Below are 18,974 nucleotides of genomic sequence, written 5' to 3'. Positions count from 1 at the left end.
TCCCATACACACCAACAGAACCTTCTGAAAGATGTCTCAGTGTCGAGGAAAGATCTTCCAATTTTGGGGTTACAGTGGTCCAACTAAATAAGAAGGGTTGTCTGCAATCAACAACTGCATGAGGAAAACCGCAATAGACAGCTATAAACAAACAAAGCAGCCCTGGCCACTGAGTCCCAAGGGAACAACCAATGTGGCTCAGATGTTATCCTAATTCATCATGGCATTAATGGATTGGACTTGCAGCAATGTCAAATGTGACAGCAAACATTCCCCTTGTGTATAAGAAGAAAAAACTTGTTACTATAAAAGAGCAGTTGATGCAAATAGCATCGAGACATTTAAAGGCAAAGCTGAATAAGCACAAGGGAGAAAGGTATTGAAAGATACAGTGTGCTGACATGGGATAGAGTGAGACTTGTGTGGATCTTAAACACGAAGAAGGACTGATCAGCTTGTTCCTGCACTGTAAACTCTAGATGAGAAAAGATTTGAGGAAAAGACTTCATCCCAAACTATTCAAGATTGAGGTTGAAAGTGCTCTAGGGAAATGAATAACAGGCATTACAGGGCAGCTCAGGACTGAAGCAAATTACTGCAGATGCTGGAATCTGCACCGAAAACAAAAAATGCTGCAGATCAGAGCGGCTCAGGAAGCATCCTCAGAGAGAAAGCAAGCTAATGTTTTGAATCTGAAACATTTGAAAGTGTCTCAGGCATTTAGGCTCACAGAAAGCCCTTGCCAGGTGGAAATCAGAAGCAACTCCAAATTACTCTTTTTGGAGGGTCTGGTGAATTCAATACTTGCAATAGAATAGCACTTCTAAGAATATCTAAACGACAATGGGTACTTGATCTGGTTATTAAACATTCATGCAGGACCAACAGCTGGACACAAGCATGTTTGGATAAACTGAAAAACTAAGGTTTTGGAGTAGATCTGTAGCTTGGGCTGTGGTTGTTGGCTCGCCGAGCTGGTTTGTTGTTTCGCAGACATTTCATTACCGGACTTGGTAACATTCTCAGTGCAGTCTCTGATGAAGCGTTGGTGCGTTTTCCCGCCTGGGAGTCGTTGTGATGGATAGCCTCACTGCCGGGTTTCCTCCGTAGTGGAATGTACATTGAGTCGAGTTCAATATGTTTATTAATAGCACACTTCGTGGAGTGCCATGCTTCCAGGGATTCTCGTGCTTCCCTGCCTAGCCTGTCCCAGGATCTTGGTGTTGTCCCAGTCGAAGACGTGGTTCTCCTTGTCCACGTGGATTGAGATGAGCGAGTATTGGCCGTGTCTTTTTATATCCAGTTGGTGATCATGTACTCTTGTCGTTAGTTTACTTCCTATTTGTCTGATGTAGTGTTTCGCACAGTCTCTGCAGGGGATCTTGTAGATGATATTGGTCCTGTCCATGGCAGGAAGTTGGTCTTTAGTTTGGGTGAGCACATGTCGCAGGGTTGATGTGGGTTTGTGTGCCACTGTGATGCCCAGCAGTCGCAGAAGTCTTGTGGGGTGTTCTGACATGTTCCTAATGTAGGGTAGTGTGATGAGTGTGTTGGGGCATGGAGAATCTTTCTGATGCTGTTCCTGTGGGCATCTCCTGATCCAGTTCTTTGGGTATCCATTATCCTTGAACGCTTGGAAGAGGTATTCTTCTTCCTCTTGGCATAGTTCCATGCTGCTGCAGTGTGTTGTTGCCCTTTTAAATAGTGTTCTCAGACAGCTTCGTTTGTCTGTGCTGGGATGGTTACTATTGTTGAAGTTCAGTACCTGGTCCGTGTGTGGCTTTTTAGTGTACTTTCGTTCGCAGTTCCCCATTTGTCTTATGCTCTACCAGGACAAGTGCTCAACCGAACTAAGGACCCACTCCCCGCCATGGCCAGGGCCAATATCATCTACAAGATCCCCTGCAGAGACTGCGAGAAACACTACATCAGACAAATAGGAAGTAAACTAACAACAAGAGAACATGATCACCAACTGGATATAAAAAGACACGACCAACACTCGCTCATCTCAATCCACATGGACAAGGAGAACCACGACTTCGACTGGGACAACACCAAGATCCTGGGACAGGCTAGGCAGGGAAGCACGAGAATTCCTGGAAGCATGGCACTCCACGAAGCACGCTATTAACAAACACATTGAACTTGACCCCATATACATTGCACTACAGACGAAACCCGGAGTGTGGCAATCTATTGCAACTGACCTCAGAGTTTAAAGACCAGGTGGGAAAGCACACCAACGCTTCAGAGGCTGCACTGAGGATGCTACCAAGCACGGTAACAAAACATCTGCGAAACAACAAACTAGCTCGGCAAGCCAACCAACCTCAATTAACTGAAAAACTGGTTCAAACACGTTAACTAACAATGACTGCCATTAGAAAGCCATGTTTCTTGCAGCTATGCACTGCGTCACTGAGTGACATCACCTAAAGGAAGATCTCTAAGCAGGGATGCGCAACACTATAACATCAGTGTATAAGCAACATCCTTGGAACAGTGAACAGATGTAGCAAGAGTGTCAAATAGGGAGTACAGTTTCTGACAGCACTGGGTGAAACAAAGAAGCTGTCACCACATATACTTAGCTGTAAAGCTCAACTAGCAAGTCAATATATCAACGGAACTACATCAGTTATTTGGATACATTGTGTGTTTGATTACCATTACTGTGGATCAGCCATTTTTCAATTTCTTACAGGAAGCTTACCTAGATCTCTCAGTAGAGGCAGAATTATTACATCACCATTGCATTATCAAACAAAAAACAGCACATCTTATTACATTGAGAACTCTGAGCACACATGGATGAAGCTCGAGTATTAAGGAAGACATCGCAGTTGAAAACACCTCCCTCAACAACTCCATCAAACTGACTGTTGGGACATACAGTGATCTTATTTTTCAATCAACTCAAAGACATGTAGATTGCTAATTATTTATATAAAAAGGGCTCCAACAGGACTACTCTTTCAATTCATTTTGTCAAAATATTAGACAACAGTTAGGGGGTCTTTCACTACCAGAGGTTTAACAAACATTATGAACCGTTATGATTGTATTCCTGTCTCCAGTCCGTTTATGTCATCGGACAGAAGATGAAACACAATCGTATACGCACAAGTGGACTCCTGGTGCTTAGGCATCTCAGCATACAAGTGACAAGTATTTCAACAACAAGAGTACAACCCAAAAACCTTGATGCACATATTTGATCCATTGTTTCTGTGCCACAAGTTACAAGCTGCTCCCAGCAATGCAAAGGGCGTCTGTTTTGCCACCTTCATTCCTGGAACCTGCTGGCTCTGTGACATACTTTCCGAAAGTACCAGATGGGGACACCAAGGGATTATAACACAATTTAAAAATGTTCTGTTAACTTGTATCAACAAATGTAAACAGGAGGGGAATATATATATAGATCAAGCGCCCCTTCTAATCTCTCCTTTTTGGCTGTTTTCCTTGAACCTCTGTGAAGAGCCTTGAGGCGTTTCTTTTCTCCTCTATGCTAGAGATGCCATATAATTGCAAGTTATTGTTCTGTGATGCACCAACACCCCCGACTTTGAGTCAAAGGATAAATACCCAGTCCATTAAACGATCAACTAGTACATATTTATTAACTCTTATTAAATTTTCAACCAGAGAGTGTTCTTCAGTAAAGCTCTGCTGAATCCAGAAGGCTTCCCATAGACGTTTGGAAAAAATCCCTATGGAAACTTTACTGCCTCTCCGAGTGCAGGGAGTCTTCATTGTACAGCTGGAACTCTCTCTCAAAATTAAAGGCAAAGGCTGTTTAACAAAGGTGTCCCGCTGCTCATGTCAGATGTTGCCCTCTATAAACACAGCCTGTGTTAAGATTATGGTGCTTCAAAGATGTCAAACATTCTCAGCTGGGAGGAGGATTTGGTATTCTACTTTACTACTCAAAGTGCTGAACAGTGGCCCTCCCTGACAGCACTGCTCCACTTGACCAATGGAGACGTTGTAGCCACAAAGAAAGAAAACAGTGTCCGTGACTAACTCGTATGGGTGTAGCGGATGGGAGAGGAGGAGGAGGAGGAGATACAGACAAAGTAAAATCAAACTCCAGAAGATGTAAATAAATGCAGCACACCAGCGGTTTTCCGAAATCAACATGAACCCCTTGTGGTGCCTAGTACAGCATTTGCCTATAATTCAATGACATATCTGAATAAAACATACAGCTCACTGTGCCCACACAACCCACTTCACATTACATCTGCTACGATATGACGATTAGCAGGACACTACCAGGGATTTTTGGGGGTGGGGTGGGTCTGCATGCACACTGATGGAGGAGGAGAACAGGGAACAAAGTTCATTTGATGTTTAAGTAATTTCTGCAGAAATGTCAAGTAGACAATTCTGCTTCAACCTCTTCTCCTCCCTCCTCCCTCCACGTTGCCAATTGGCGTCAGGTAAAAAAGTAGTCAACATAAGGAAAAACCTTTCTTGAGCAAAATGCGAGATTATCTGAAATGTTGTGCCTGAGCATGTTGTAAAGGCAGATACAATTGTAACTTTCTAAAGGTAACGGAATAAGCATCTGAAAACAGGCAGGGCAATGAGCACTAGTCTTTCAAAGAGCCAGCACAGGCGCGATGGGTTAACAGCCTCCCCGAACTATAATCATATGAGTCTAACTTCAAATTTTCCTTTCGGTAACCTTGTTTTCTCGAACTAGAGGTAGTGATGTGCCAAAAAGATCAGATAACCTCAGACTCTAGCATCAGTTCCAAGCTTCACCGTATAGAATCTAAACCGTCATCTTTTGTCTTCTCCCCTTTTTCATCTATCATTCAGATTTTTACACTGTTTCCAGGATGACATGCATCTTTATAACTTATTTCTCTCACTCTTCAATGTATTCATTTGTTGCTTTGAAAATCAGGATTTTTTACCCTCTTCCTCAGATGGGAGCCATCTTTAAATTTTAACCGAACCTCCTTTATCTCCTCCTTATTCTGAGATGCTATCTTCTGGTCCTTGACTGTCCCACAAAGGGGATCAACTTTTACATATTAAACCTGTTAAGCCCCCAGGAATCTTATATGTTTCAATAAGATCATTCTCAATCTTCTAAATACCTCTAAAGACAGGTACAACTTACTCAACCTTTTCTCATAGGACAATCACTCCCATACTAGGTTTCTGCCTAGTGAACCTTTGCTGGACTATCTCCCATATCTGTGCATCCTTCCTTAGATAAAGGGACCCAAAACTGCTCACAGTATTCCATCAGTGGTCTGACTACTGCCTATAAGAACCACTGCAATTCGAGACAGGCTTTGAGATGGGAGAGGTCTACAGGAAGCTAAATTAGCATTGCTGAAAGATTTAAAAAGAGGTCTCTGAACCCCTCAAACAACAATCTGAGCAATCAGAGTGTACAAGAGATTACAAGCGAGTGGGATTGAAATCACAACAGATCATTTTGAAATTTGTCATTCTTGGTCTGCCTTGATAAGTGCAAGATAAAAATTTTCAACTATGTGTTCCTTTGTTCCATCTAGATTCAAGTTCTGCACTAGCAAGTGACTGTTCATTCCTATTTCTCCCAAAAAAACTAGTTTATATTCTTCCACATTCTGCTACATTAAAAGTATTCACAATTCATTGAAATGATAGAATGGCCTCATTCATGGACCTCTTTCCTCCGCACCTATTTACTGAAGTGCTTTCGCCAAGCTCATCCTTCCCAGCCTCAATGCTCTCTCCAGGACAGTGCAAAGGTTACAGAGTCAGTAACAAATTAACTCAGATTTCTTTATAAGTAAATAATTAATTGAATATTCAACATCAAGATGAAATGCTAGTCAGCAGCACTTCATCTAAACCTAAAAACTGCCCATTCAATATGACAGAAAACCACTTCAGAGAAAGCAATAACTTGAATTTAAGTTGTGCCTTTAACATAGCACTTTGTTTCAAGGTGCCTCGCAGGTAAAGTATAATTTAACACTGAGTCCGATAGCAATATTGGGGTATAAATATTGGTCAAAGAGGCAAGTTACAGTGAAAAACAGTCCATAAGACTTCATGTTAATTAATACTACTGCTTTCAAAACACGGCATGCACTCTTACAGTACTAAACAGGATAACTATAGCAGAGTTAAGTGGGAAGGAATAAAGTTAACTGGGATATTGCCTTTATGTCCTGGGCTTTAAAAATTGAGGAAAGTTGTCATGGTAAGAACCATTACAACACTAAAGCGCACCCAGCTCCATCTCATACTGCACCCATCTGAAACTTATTGAAGCTCACAACATCCTGCTAAAAAAACACCAGGACTGAAAGGTTCCAGCCTTCTTGAACTTACTGACGACATCATGGGCTTGTAAGGCTTCTAAGTATAAACATATCCAGAGGAGTTATCAGGAGTAAATTTGCAGAAATCAACAGGATGTTAAGACAGGTGAAAAGTAGAATGGGAATGGTTCTCGGCTAGGATAAAAATCAAAATACTTCCATTTTGAAAGCTCCATTTATTACTACAGGAATCCACTTTGCTCGTGTAGAGTTTGCACATTCTCCCACGTCTGCATGGGTTTCCTCCCACAGTCCAAAGATGTACAGGCTAGGTGGATTGGACATGCTAAATTGTCCATAGTGTTCAGGGTGGGTTACAGGTGGATGGGTCTGGGAGGAATGCTCCGAGGTTCAGTGTGGACTCGTTGGGCTGAAGGGCCTGTTTCCACACTGTAGGGATTCTATGATCTATGAAATATTGCACCTCTAAAAATGCAGCACTCCATCACTACTACATTGGAGCATCAGCCTTGATTTGTGTGTCAAAAATCCTGGAGCAGGACTTGGCTCCACAACCTTCTGACTCAGAAATGGGCATGCTACCCACTGAGTCACAGTTGGCATTTCTACTGCTGGGATGAGAAAATATCTTCTTGGGTTCCCAAATGTTTTCCTTCGGTTCAGTGTCAATGGTTTGCTAATGGCAAACCTTGAGAAGCACTTTGAAACATCTTTCTATATTAAAAGGTGCTGCACAAACATGTTGCTTTATTTTCATAAAGAATAGACTTGCTTTCATATTATGCCTTTCTACATCTCAATACAAAGAACTTGTAGCCAATAATTAACCCTTCAAGCTTAGCTGCTGTTACGATGTGGCAAACATGGAAGTCATTTTGTATACAGCATGATACCACAAACAGCAATAAATGATAAGATAGCCTCCTGCCTTTTTGTTTAAAAAAAGATGATGTACTGCACTTGATAAATGAATGAGTTATATCAAAATTGGTTGTTCAGGAATCAAAACGATTGCCTAGCACAAAGACAGAAAAACAGGATGTCCAGATTTTGAAAACCAAGACTCAACAGCCTTGTCCCGGCAGCAACTGAAGAGGAAGGAGGATCAGTTGGATGAATAACATTGAGATGTCGACTGATGGAAGCTTTTAAAAAAAAGCTAGAGTAACAGCAAGATGATACCAAATAAGCTCCATTATGGTGCAGTGAAAACAAAATGAACAAACAGCATGAGTATTCCGTCAGCGCTGCACATGTAGCGTCAACATAGATTTCTGTACTCAAGTCTCTGAGGCAAGGTCAGAATCCACAACCTTCTGATTCAGAGGCCAAAGTTTTACCCAATGAGTCACGTATGAAATTTATGGTGGCTTTGGTTCTACACTTCACACTTTGATTTGACCATACAGCCTATCAAGTCATTTGATCATGGCTGATATGTTTCTCAACCCCATTCTGCTGGGTCCTCCATGTAACCCTGGATCCTGTTACCAATCAAGAACCTATTTGTCTTAATTACACTCAATGGCTTGGCCTCCCCAGCCATCTGCAGCAATGACGTGCACATATTAACTCTCTGGTTGAAGAAATTCCTCACCTCAGTTCTCAAGGGTCATCCTTTCAGTCTGAGGGCATGCCCTCAGGTCCTAGTCTCTGATATTAATGGAAACATCTTCTCCACATCTGATCTACCCAGCCTTCTCAGTATTCTGCAAGTTTCAGTCAGATTCCCACTTCATCCTTTAAACTTCAACACTGTTTATTTGCTAATTATTGGTCTATACATTTAAACTGAACAAATACCCCAGAGACATGTGGCAAATACACAGGAAAGCAGACTTTAAGACATTTTTATACATTATATGACCACTGACTTAAATCTAAATGCAACTTGACTGTAAATGCTAATTATAGAAGTAACAACCAAAATTATTCGTGGGGAGCTGGCATTCAACAGCAAGACCATACAACAGCTGCTAGTTCCGGTCTGGATCCAAACATATACTCAATTGCTTATGGCTTTGAAAACTAGGAGTGCCACTTAATTACTGTACAGGGTCCAAACCATCCTCCAATATACAGTCCGAGGCACCGACAGAAACACAAGTCAATAAAGCTGGTAGTTGCCTATTTTTCTAACCAGAGGACAGAATTTTGGAAAAAAAACAGGTGTGTGGAGGTAACAAATGTTTGCATTGAGTTATATATAATGAACATTAGGGCAAAAGATCATCTGGCCCAACAATTTTGTGCCAGATTTATGCTTTACATATTCTTCCTCCCACGTCTCTCAACACTTCCTTTTTCTTTCATGTTTATCCAGTTTCCTATTAAAATTATCTTTCATTGTGACTTCATTCTTGAGTAGAGAGTCACCAGGAAGATATTTATCACCAGTGGTCACTCTGCAACGAGCTGGCTTCATGTGGCATTGCAACGTAAAAATACATTAGCAGGCAATGTGGCAGTGACACACTGGAGTCACATGGGAGTGACAGTATACAATAATGTTTAAATACCCACGTACAGAGGTCCCTTGCTTTCAAAACTGGTGTCAGTTGGACATTTTTTGGGGGGGGGGGGGTGCGCGAGGGAGGTGCGAGAGAGAGACACAGAGAGAGAGAGAGAGAGAGAGAGAGAGAGAGAGAGAGAGAGAGAAAGGGGGGGGGAGAAAGAGAGGGAGGGAGGGAGGGATGGTCACCAGTTAAGTACACTGACACAGGGTTAAATGTGAGAGATTTGGAATGGTTAGCTATGGGATCCTGGAAATCCCTGCCAGGATTGAGGAATAAAAAGATTCTCAACATTGGATTGGATAGGATTGGGCAGCTGGATGAAGGAAAAGGAAGGGTTATCCCAGAGTGAGACTTGAAGCCAGTGTTTGGACTCTGGTACAAAATTACTTCCCTCTGAGTCACACTTGACACCAGACTTTAAGGTTGTTAATGGTTATCAATTCTGCTCCCTATAGACATTCATAAAATGTGCTTAACCAGATGCCAAGTCAGAGACAGATAAGACAGATGATCAAAAGCTTAGAAGTACATTTTGTAAAGGGTTTTGTTTTAAATAGATGGAAAAGGTTGAGGGAGGAGCTCCTGAGATTACAGTCATGGTCGCTTAAGTCTCTGCTGTTTCTGTGGGATAAAGGGGAGCTGTACAACAAGAGAAGAAAGAAGAATAAAAGATCACAGAGGAAGATTTCAAAAGCAGTCATCGCATCCCAGTCTTGGACAGTTCTGACAAGATCACCGTCAGAAACACACATTTTCAACCCTCTGCCACCAAGTGGAAAGCATCTGAACAGTTCTAAGTGTGCTAACAACCTGATTAAGAGTTGACTTGTTAATCAATCAGCTTTTTCTTATGCAGTAAACACTCTGAAATTTGAAATTCTTACATCAGTCCTGATGAGTGCAAAAGAAAAACTCCAACAGCATGTCTTTTTTTCAGCAATGCTCAAGTTCCATACAACCAAGACTCTTATTTGTTTGCAGTTCTCATTAAGAGGGGTGTACTGCAGACACCACTAGCCACTGGTGTGCAGACTTAGATGGCAACAAATTTGAAATATACTTTTCAGTAACTATCAGAAGATTGATTTTAAAGTTGAGGTAGCCAAGAAAATATCTGACAGCACATTGAAGGAGCTGTGCTTACCTAATCGAAGCTCCCCAAAGTTTCCACATCCAATCTTTTTGCCAACCCTGAAGTTTGGTCCAACCATAAGAACGCCAGATGACTGGTTTGAACCAGGACGAGTGCCATGGGGACTCCGCGTTGTCTGCTTATTAGGTCGTCGAGTATCTTCCACTTTCTCCTTCTCTCGGTCTCTGCTTGTTCGAGCAGATTCCATAGCAGACCACTGCTCGCTGCTGATCAAAGTCAGTCCAGAGCTCTCTTGTTAAATGCGCCAACCTGGTGGGCAACACTGACACCGTAAGTATAGTCAAAGGTGGTCATTGAAAAGCATTGCTGTCTTCAGATCTCCTAGCCATCCATCCCCTTACCACCAGGTAAACCAATTAACTGACTCCGTCCACATGGGTGCTTCGCATTCACATCGGTTATGTAAAAAATGAACTCTGAAAAACAAGAATGAAGTTTTCTTATAATTCCTTATTCAAGGGAACCATTATATTTGAAACCATATTGATACATTCTATTGTATTTGTAAGAATAACAGTTACTCCACATCCAGATAAAGTATTCATTAGCCAAAGTCACAGTAAATATGCTTGCACTCTTACATAAAAACATCAACAGTTTCAATGCCTATTGGAAGATCCTCTGTGATGCTGCTCAGGGTGATTGCAATAATAGCCCAAAGGTGTACCATCTGAACTGTACTAACTGGAGAGTGACAGGAATAAGACCATCGGAAAAGTTAAGACATGCTGGCTTTCCTTCTTCCAAAAGGGCCAAGAAATGACTTAATAAAGAGTTTTAAAAATTATGAAGGATTTGATAGGACATATGTGCAGAGGATGCTTTCACTTATGAGGAATGCAAAATCCAGGCACAAATGCAAGATAGACACTAATAACGGAATAACTTTTTTTTAAAAATTCATTCACATAAGGTGGTCAGCAATGGCTGAGCCAGCATTATCGCCCATCAATAATGCCCCAGAAGGCAGTTAAGACTTAACTACATTGCTGTGGGTGTGGAATGACATGTAGACCAGACCAGATAATAACAGTGATGATAGGAACTGCAGATACTGGAGAATCCGAGATAACAATCCTAGACTCTTCTAAGCCCGAAACGTCAGCTTTCCTGCTCCTAAGATGCTGCTTGGCCTGCTGTGTTCATCCAGCTCCGCACCTTCTTATCTCAGATAATAACAGCAGTTTCTTTCTCTGAAGGACATTAGTGAACCTGTTGGATTTCTCCAACAATCAATAATGGATTCATGGTCATCATTAGATTCTTAATTCCAGATTTTTTTTTAACTGAATTCAAATTCCACCACCAGAACACTTCTTGAGTCTCTGGATTAACAGTCCAGTGTTAATACCAGTAGGCCATCGTCTCCCTCATTGCTCAGTGGTTAGAACATGGAATGAACCATCACATAGCTGTGTTTTTTCCAACCAGTCTATGCTGTGAAAGGGCAACTGATAAATAGAAGAGAAAGAAATGAGATGCTGACAGTGCATAACAAAGTTAAATGTGAGGAAGCTCTGGTGAATCACAAATACTAGCATAGAACTACTGGGCCAAATGGCCTGTTTCTGTACTGTAATTCACAGGAAAGGAAGGTCGTAAGGAAGACTTTGAACATACAATAATTATGAAACATCCCCATATGTTCCCGCCCTGAACAACACAGGCTTTGAACCAAAGCAGTCATTAATGTCTCAAGAAGTCATATCTATCATGAGAATCACAAAGAAACTCGACACAGTACTCTGAATACTTTAAGTTTGCTTTAAAGTTTATTTCACCGGCATAATTATGATAAAACAAGAACCGGTTTATCACAAGTTCTGTTGTAAAATGCAACATTTACTGGATGAAACCTTTCTAAAAACTACTGTGTAAAATCAAAATTATTGACACTCGACAGAAACTTGACAATACTGAAATAAATAAATGACAAATTGGTCAGTGTCTCTGGTGGAAAGCATAATTTGCATACATAATAAAGACATACATAAATTTACAGCATCGAGAAAAATTAAACAAAAATAACTAAATTATGCTTCTTGACTTTTTTGTATCTTTTGACTTTTTTTCTTTGCATATTTCTCAAGTTGTGTGTGTCAAATCATATGAATATATGCAAGCAGCTTCAGGAAAAATTATTAAAGTAGTGAACCAGATTAAGCAGAATGGCACTTTTCTAATTTGAATAAAAGTATAATGACAAATTTACATATAAAACTGAAAATTATTTCTGAAGAGTCAGACTGGAACCAAAGCATTTACACGTTCTCTCTCCACAGAAGCTGCCAGACCTGCTGGGTTTCTCCAGCATTTTCAATGTTCACTTGAAAATTATATTTGTTCTTTCTTTTATAACAGAACGTCTCATATAGCAAAGTCCTACCATTCATGAAGTTATGTTCTTGAAAAGCCTCATAAATGGTGGTCTTCACAAGCATTGCAGACTGTGTACATGCAGCGCGCACTGTCTCCTCCAGAAAGAAATTTTCCTTTAATTATTTTTCTTGAAAACTTCAGACTCTCAGCAGCAGGTGAAATGACACACAGTACATTTTGTGGGGTTAAGCAAATTCATACATGGGAGGTCTCGACTGCAAATGGGCTTTAAGCAAAAATTGTACCGGAAAAGTCAACTTTGCAAGTAACTTAAGGCGTGGAGAGTTAAAACAATATGGCATATGATTTGCTCATTATAAAAATAGCTTCTAACTGCACAATCATACATAGAGATGTACAGACACACAGAAATAATATGTGCAAACATAAAATCTTGTTTTAAAATAAAATAAAATAATCTATGACCATACTGCAGTTACACCAAAAAATACGTTTATTTAGAACATGGATAACAAAGTGTGAAGCTGGATGAACACAGCAGGCCAAGCAGCATCTCAGGAGCACAAAAGCTGATGTTTCGGGCCTTGACCCTTCATCAGAGAGGGGGATGGGGAGAGGGTTCTGAAATAAATAGGGAGAGAGGAGGGGGCGGACCGAAGATGGAGAGAGGAGAAGATAGGTGGAGAGGAGAGTATGGGTGGGGAGATAAGGAGGGGATGGGTCAATCCAGGGAGGACGGACAGGTCAAGGAGGCGGGATGCCTGCAACAGTAGTAGATTCGCCAACTTTACGTACATTTAAGTCATCATTCAACAAGCATATGGACGTACATGGAATAGTGTAGGTTAGATGGGCTTCAGATCAGTATGACAGGTCGGCACAACATCGAGGGCCGATGGGCCTGTACAGTGCTGTAATGTTCTAAACGCGGGAGACGCAGTCAAGGGCGTTCTCAACCACTGCAGTGGGCAAGTTGCGGTCCTTGAAGAACATGGACATCTGGGATGTGCGGGAGTGGAGTTCCTCATTGTGGGAGCAGATGCGGCGGAGGCAGAGGAATTGGGAATAGGGGATGGAATTTTTGTAGGAGGGTGGGTGGGAGGAGGTGTATTCTCGGTAGCTGTGGGAGTCAGTGGGCTTGAAATGGACATCAGTTTCTAGCTGGTTACCTGAGATGGAGACTGAGGGGTCCAGGAAGGTGAGGGAAGTGTTGGAGATGGCCCAGGTGAACTTGAGGTTGGGGTGGAAGGTATTGGTGAAGTGGATGAACTGCTCGAGCTCCTCTTGGGAGCAAGAGGCGGCGCCGATACAGTCATCAATGTAAGGGAGGAAGAGGTGGGGTTTGGGGCCAGTGTAGGTGCGGAAGAGGGGCTGTTCCATGTAACCTACAAAGAGGCAGGCATAGCTTGGGCCCTTGCGGGTGCCCATGGCCACGCCCTTTGTCTGTAGGAAGTGGGAGGAAGCGAAAGAGAAGTTGTTGAGGGTGAGGACGAGTTCGGCTAGGTGGATGAGGATGTCGGTGGAGGGGGACTGGTCAGGCCTGTGGGACAGGAAGAAGCGGAGGTGGGCGGCAGCAGCAGCGGTGAGGGAGATGTTTGTGGTGTTAGTTCTGGAAGTGGAGGCAGTGACTGCAGCAGCGGTCACCGAAGTGGTGTGCCCGGCAGTGGCGGATGTGACGTCATCGGTGGGTTCACCGGCCGTGTCCTCATGGTCAATGGCAACGGGTACATGGTGGAGGTGGTGCAGGGACAGTCTCGGGATTTGGGCGGGGTGGGGGGGTGGGAATCCTTTTTGTGAGGTGGCAGGAGCCGGTGAGTTTGTTGTACTTATGATTTTTGGTGTCCAGTAAAGCGGAGTAGGACTGGGTGTTCAGTCTGTGGATCCTGTGGAGGATAAAAAACAGCAGAGGTCCTTTGCAGGTCTGGGAGTGTGAGGCTCTGAGCTGGGGCAGGCTGGATTGCAGTACCTGGAGATGCCGGCACATGGGTGCGAGTGTCTGTTTCAGGACTCGCAGGGAGAAATGCTTCTGAAAGGTCTGAATGCTCTGGATATAGAGGTGGTCACGGTTGGGGCAAAATTGGGAAGGCTTGAATGTAGACTGTAGTCCATTGGGGATGACCCGGCTCCGTAGGCAGGTGCTGAGGACCACCCCACCAACCTCCAGATACAACGCATCATCCTCCAACACTTCCGCCATCTACAGCCTGACCCCACCACCCAAGACATTTTTCCATCCCCACCCTTGTCTGCCTTCCGGAGAGACCACTCTCTCCGCGACTACCTTGTCTGCTTCACGCTCCCCTCCAACCCCATCGCACCCGGCACCTTCCCCTGCAATCACAGGAAGTGCTACACTTGCCCCCACACCTCCTCCCTCACCCCTATCCCAGGCCCCAAGATGACTTTCCATATTAAGCAGATGTTCACTTGCACATCTGCCAATGTGGTATACTGTATCCACTGTACCCAGTGTGGCTTCCTCTACATTGGGGAAACCAAGCGGAGGCTTGGGGACCACTTTGCGGAACACCTCTGCTCGGTTCGCAATAAACAACTGGACCTCCCAGTCGCGAACCATTTCAACTCCCCCTCCCATTCCTTAGACGACATGTCCATCATGGGCCTCCTGTAGTGCCACAATGATGCCACCCGAAGGTTGCAGGAACAGCTTGGGAACCTGCCTAATGGTACCAATGTGGACTTCACAAGCTTCAAAATCTCCCCTACCCCACTGCATCCCAAAACCAGCCCAGCTCATCCCTTCCCCCATCTGCATCCCAAAACCAGCCCAGCTTGTCCCTGCCTCCCTAACCTGTTCTTCCTCTCACCCATCCCCTCCCGCACCTCCATTTCCTACCTACTAACCTCATCCCGCCTTCTTGACTTGTCTGTCCTCCCTGGGCTGGCCTATCCCCTCCCTACCTCCCCACTCCACTTATCTTCTTTTCTCTCCATCTTTGGTCCACCTCCCCCTCTCTCCCTATTTATTCCAGAACCCTCACCCCATCCCCCTCTCTGATGAAGGGTCTAGGCCTAAAACATCAGCTTTTGTGCTCCTGAGATGCTGCTTGGCCTGCTGTGTTCATCCAGCTCCACACTTTGTTATCTTGGATTCTCCAGCATCTGCAGTTCCCATTATCTCTGACCACTTATTTAGAACATGGTTTTTATTGAAATAATCCAGGGTTTTCAACCGGGCTCCCTGGAACTCAAAGGTTTGTCAGCATCCCTGAAGAGGTCTACGTAATTTTTCGCTTACAAATTATTTTTCACTTTATAACAACAATTTACGATTTTTTTTAAACCAAAAAATGGTTGAGAATCGTTCAAGTATTCATTTGAAGACGAAGTAATTTTTTTAAGTAAGTGCAACAAAAACATAGCTCTTGCTTTCCCCGGTTTTTGTTTTTAGACGTTTTGCGTAAAGCAATCCAACCGGAAAAGGTTGGGAGCCTAAAGAAGATGCTGGAGAGCCTCAAACAGCTTCAAAGCCGCAGAGTCTGGAGCTTTGTAATTTGTGTTTCATACTAATAAAGCAAACCTCTGACTTAACCAGCACATTACCTCACCACCCCCAGTTACAAACGCAGTGGTCAGTCTTTGTTTCTGATTGCCCCAACACAGAGACCAGAGTTCTAGATCCAAATGTGGAACTGACATGCAACAGAATCCTACTATCTGATGGCTGGTGGCAACCATCCAATCATATGGGCTACACGTGCACAAAACAAGCTCCCTGCCCTAAGTGTTAACCACCTTATGAGCCATTATAAAAATTTTTCAAATCCTTCCACATCATTCTTCAAGGTTGAGGCATGAAGATTTTAAAAAAGTTATGGTCACACATTAATAGTTTATATGACTGATCAGATTCTGTGAATTTTCTCTCAAATTCCCAGTAACTTCTCAAAAATGTCTCAATGTTCATATGTGCTTGAGTTATCCCACTCACTCAATCTCAAATCTGGTCCAAACTACCATTCAAATGAGTTTTAGCTATCATGATGTCATGTGGATCAGTCACATATTCAGACTCCAATAGCCATTTTCTGTAACAAGAGAGAGGCAGTGACCAAACACAATGAAAGTTAAGATTATAAATGAACCTAGTAGAGGGAAATTCTATTCCTAAGATAACATAATCAGTACAAGCTCAGTGTCTGTAGTCTTGTAATTACTGACATCATGGCTGTGTTCTCAATGCTCTCCATATAAATCAGGTTGAACCACAGCCAAACTAATTGCCATCAAAAATAATGGGGCCATTCTTCACAGCAGAAAGGTCAAATGCAGCCACAAAAATCAGGCAGTGACAGCCCCAGACCATCTGGGAGAAGCCACTCCCAAAGTAACATAGAATGACACTGACTGCATTCTGCCAAACCTATCAGCAAAACAGAGGCTGTTAGTATAACGATACGAAATCACGTCTCACCTCGGGTAGTCTGCCTTGGCAAGGGAGGGAGCTGTCAATTACTACATAAGTGGCTGTGTAGCAAGTTGCTTGGTAATAAAAGTAGAAGCTTTGGAAAGATAAACTTCCACTGCAATTTCCAAAATGACCGAAGTTAACTTAAAACAGTAGCATGCTCCACATCTGCAGCATTTAATTATAAAAGGAGACAGGAATAACATAATGCTTCTTTAAGCAATAAAGCAAGCAGCCTCCCTTAGATCTCCCTATCACAGACATGGCAGAAGATGTGCATTTATATAAAACCTTTCACAGCCTCAGGGTGCTCCAAACCACTCCAGTCAATGAAGTACTTTTGAAATGAAATCACTGTCGTAAGGCAGGCGACGTGGCAACCAACTTCCACACCCTACATTCCCACATGGGAATAGGACGGGTTAGCTCAGCTGGCCAGACTGCCAGCATGTGGATCAAATAACAGCAATTTCACAGGATTTGATCCCCATTCCACTTGGGACCTATCCCATAGCCCTAACTATAGCAGAGTAACGTCACTTTGCCATGATTCAGCGGACAAACACTAAGAGCTTGTCTTCAGGCAGGAAACTTCAAGTCCTCATTCCAACAAAATGCAACAGGTTTAGGAGCAGATAAATTCTTTTGGGCATTGCAGTGTTACACATTGGCCAGGGCACAGAAGAAGAGCAGGGGCCTTGTATCAACTAGCACCAAAGAATTTTGGCATCCATTTAATGGGACTGATATATAAAGTGTAAAACTCCCACAGCACTGTCATGGAATTGCTGGCCGAGAGTATGTTTTCAAATCTCAACTTTTTGTCCAAAAGGAGAGAGCACTGAGACAAAGCTGATATCAACAAGCTAAGGCAATCTTTTATTGACATGGGCCATAGCTGCTGTTGGCTGATCTGTAGTTTAGCAGTTTAAATCCCGAGATAAAGACTTATTTCAATACAGTTAACAACCCAAGTAGCACCAGATTAGATAAAAGGTGCTCTTAATTCAAAGTTTCTCACTTTAAATTGTCCGATGATTCAAGTTCATTTCCATGCTGAATCCCATCTTCCACATTAACACTGTTGATTAATTTTGACCAAACTTCAGTAGAATAATTATTTGGAATTGGTGCACTATAAAAATATTCAAACATCATTTTATTCTTCTGCAACAGTCCACTCTGCTTTACAACTGCCATTTCTCGTGATGATGTACCACGTGCAACCCGCCACGGTTTTATCCCAGCAAAGTTACAGTGCATATGACTTTCAACAATTAAATTGGGTCATCTCCGATTTGCTGTTGCTGCTTCAATCCTTTCAGTGAACAGTTAGTTGTAGTCTCCAACGATTAAAGCCAAACCACACACATTATGTAGCCAAGCGTCATTAAGATCTGTGATGTCCTTTCCCGAAAGCAGCTGGAGATGCCACAGCCAAACACAGAGCAATATTTTACAATAATGAGATACATGTAGCAAAGCTCAGACGTATTCTCTAACCTCCAATTTCCACTGTCACCCGAAGCTATAGGTGCAAGCAGCAAGAGAGCTAAGTAACAGATCCAACTACTCAACCTTAAGTGTGAGAACTCAAACATTGTATCAGTCAACTATTCAAACAAGGGAGGAAACATTTGTTTGATCCACATTTTCTCTGACCCACAGCCATGACGCATTACTGTTCCAGTGCTCCCTCACTTCCATCCAAATCTCCTTTGCCAGATTAAGTGATAACATCCTATCATCATCCTTGCTACAACACTGTGGAAGTCACCTTTCAAATGGGTTCTCAAATTGATCATTTTACAATGTTACAGCCAAATAAGGACACTAAATTAACAGACTAGGAGTAATGAGTTTCCTGAAGCAGTCTCCAGAAAATTAAAACTGTTAATCCAATCAGTGAGTTTTAACTTTTTGAATGTCACAGAGTGAGCTTTGAACATACGGCAGGTTACAGTTCAACCAGCACAGGACAGCATCTTAACTGCAATTTAATAAAGAATTCAGAAGGAGTCATAAGCCAATGAAACAACAACAGTATAATTTGGGGATTCATATGAACCAAAAATGTAATTACATTGATAGGAAATTCCAGGTAAAGTTAGAACACTCAAGGACGCATAAAGCAGACATTACCACAGGCAAAATTAATCCTGAAATTACATGAAAACCACAGAGAGGTATTCATGAATTAATCACCATCATACATAGCCGGAGCCTTTCTGGCT

At 42.6% G+C, this 18,974-nt stretch overlaps 1 protein-coding gene across 4 annotated transcripts in view; it reads right to left on the bottom strand.

Moving 5' to 3' along the window:
• Positions 1–18,974, bottom strand: part of LOC125446836 (casein kinase I-like) — a 185,761-nt gene that overhangs the window by 132,910 nt on the left and 33,877 nt on the right. For all 4 annotated transcript variants that reach the window (XM_048520725.2, XM_048520727.2, XM_048520728.2 and 1 more), the window contains exon 3: positions 9,963–10,387. In XM_048520725.2, the coding sequence (XP_048376682.1) occupies positions 9,963–10,158 (196 nt within the window). In that variant the 5' untranslated portion in view covers positions 10,159–10,387. The remainder of the gene's footprint in view (positions 1–9,962; positions 10,388–18,974) is intronic.

Source organism: Stegostoma tigrinum, chromosome 36, assembly GCF_030684315.1.
Source record: "Stegostoma tigrinum isolate sSteTig4 chromosome 36, sSteTig4.hap1, whole genome shotgun sequence".
NCBI lineage: Eukaryota > Metazoa > Chordata > Chondrichthyes > Orectolobiformes > Stegostomatidae > Stegostoma > Stegostoma tigrinum.
Note: the sequence above shows the minus strand (reverse complement) of the source record. Positions and strands in the feature narration are given on the sequence as shown.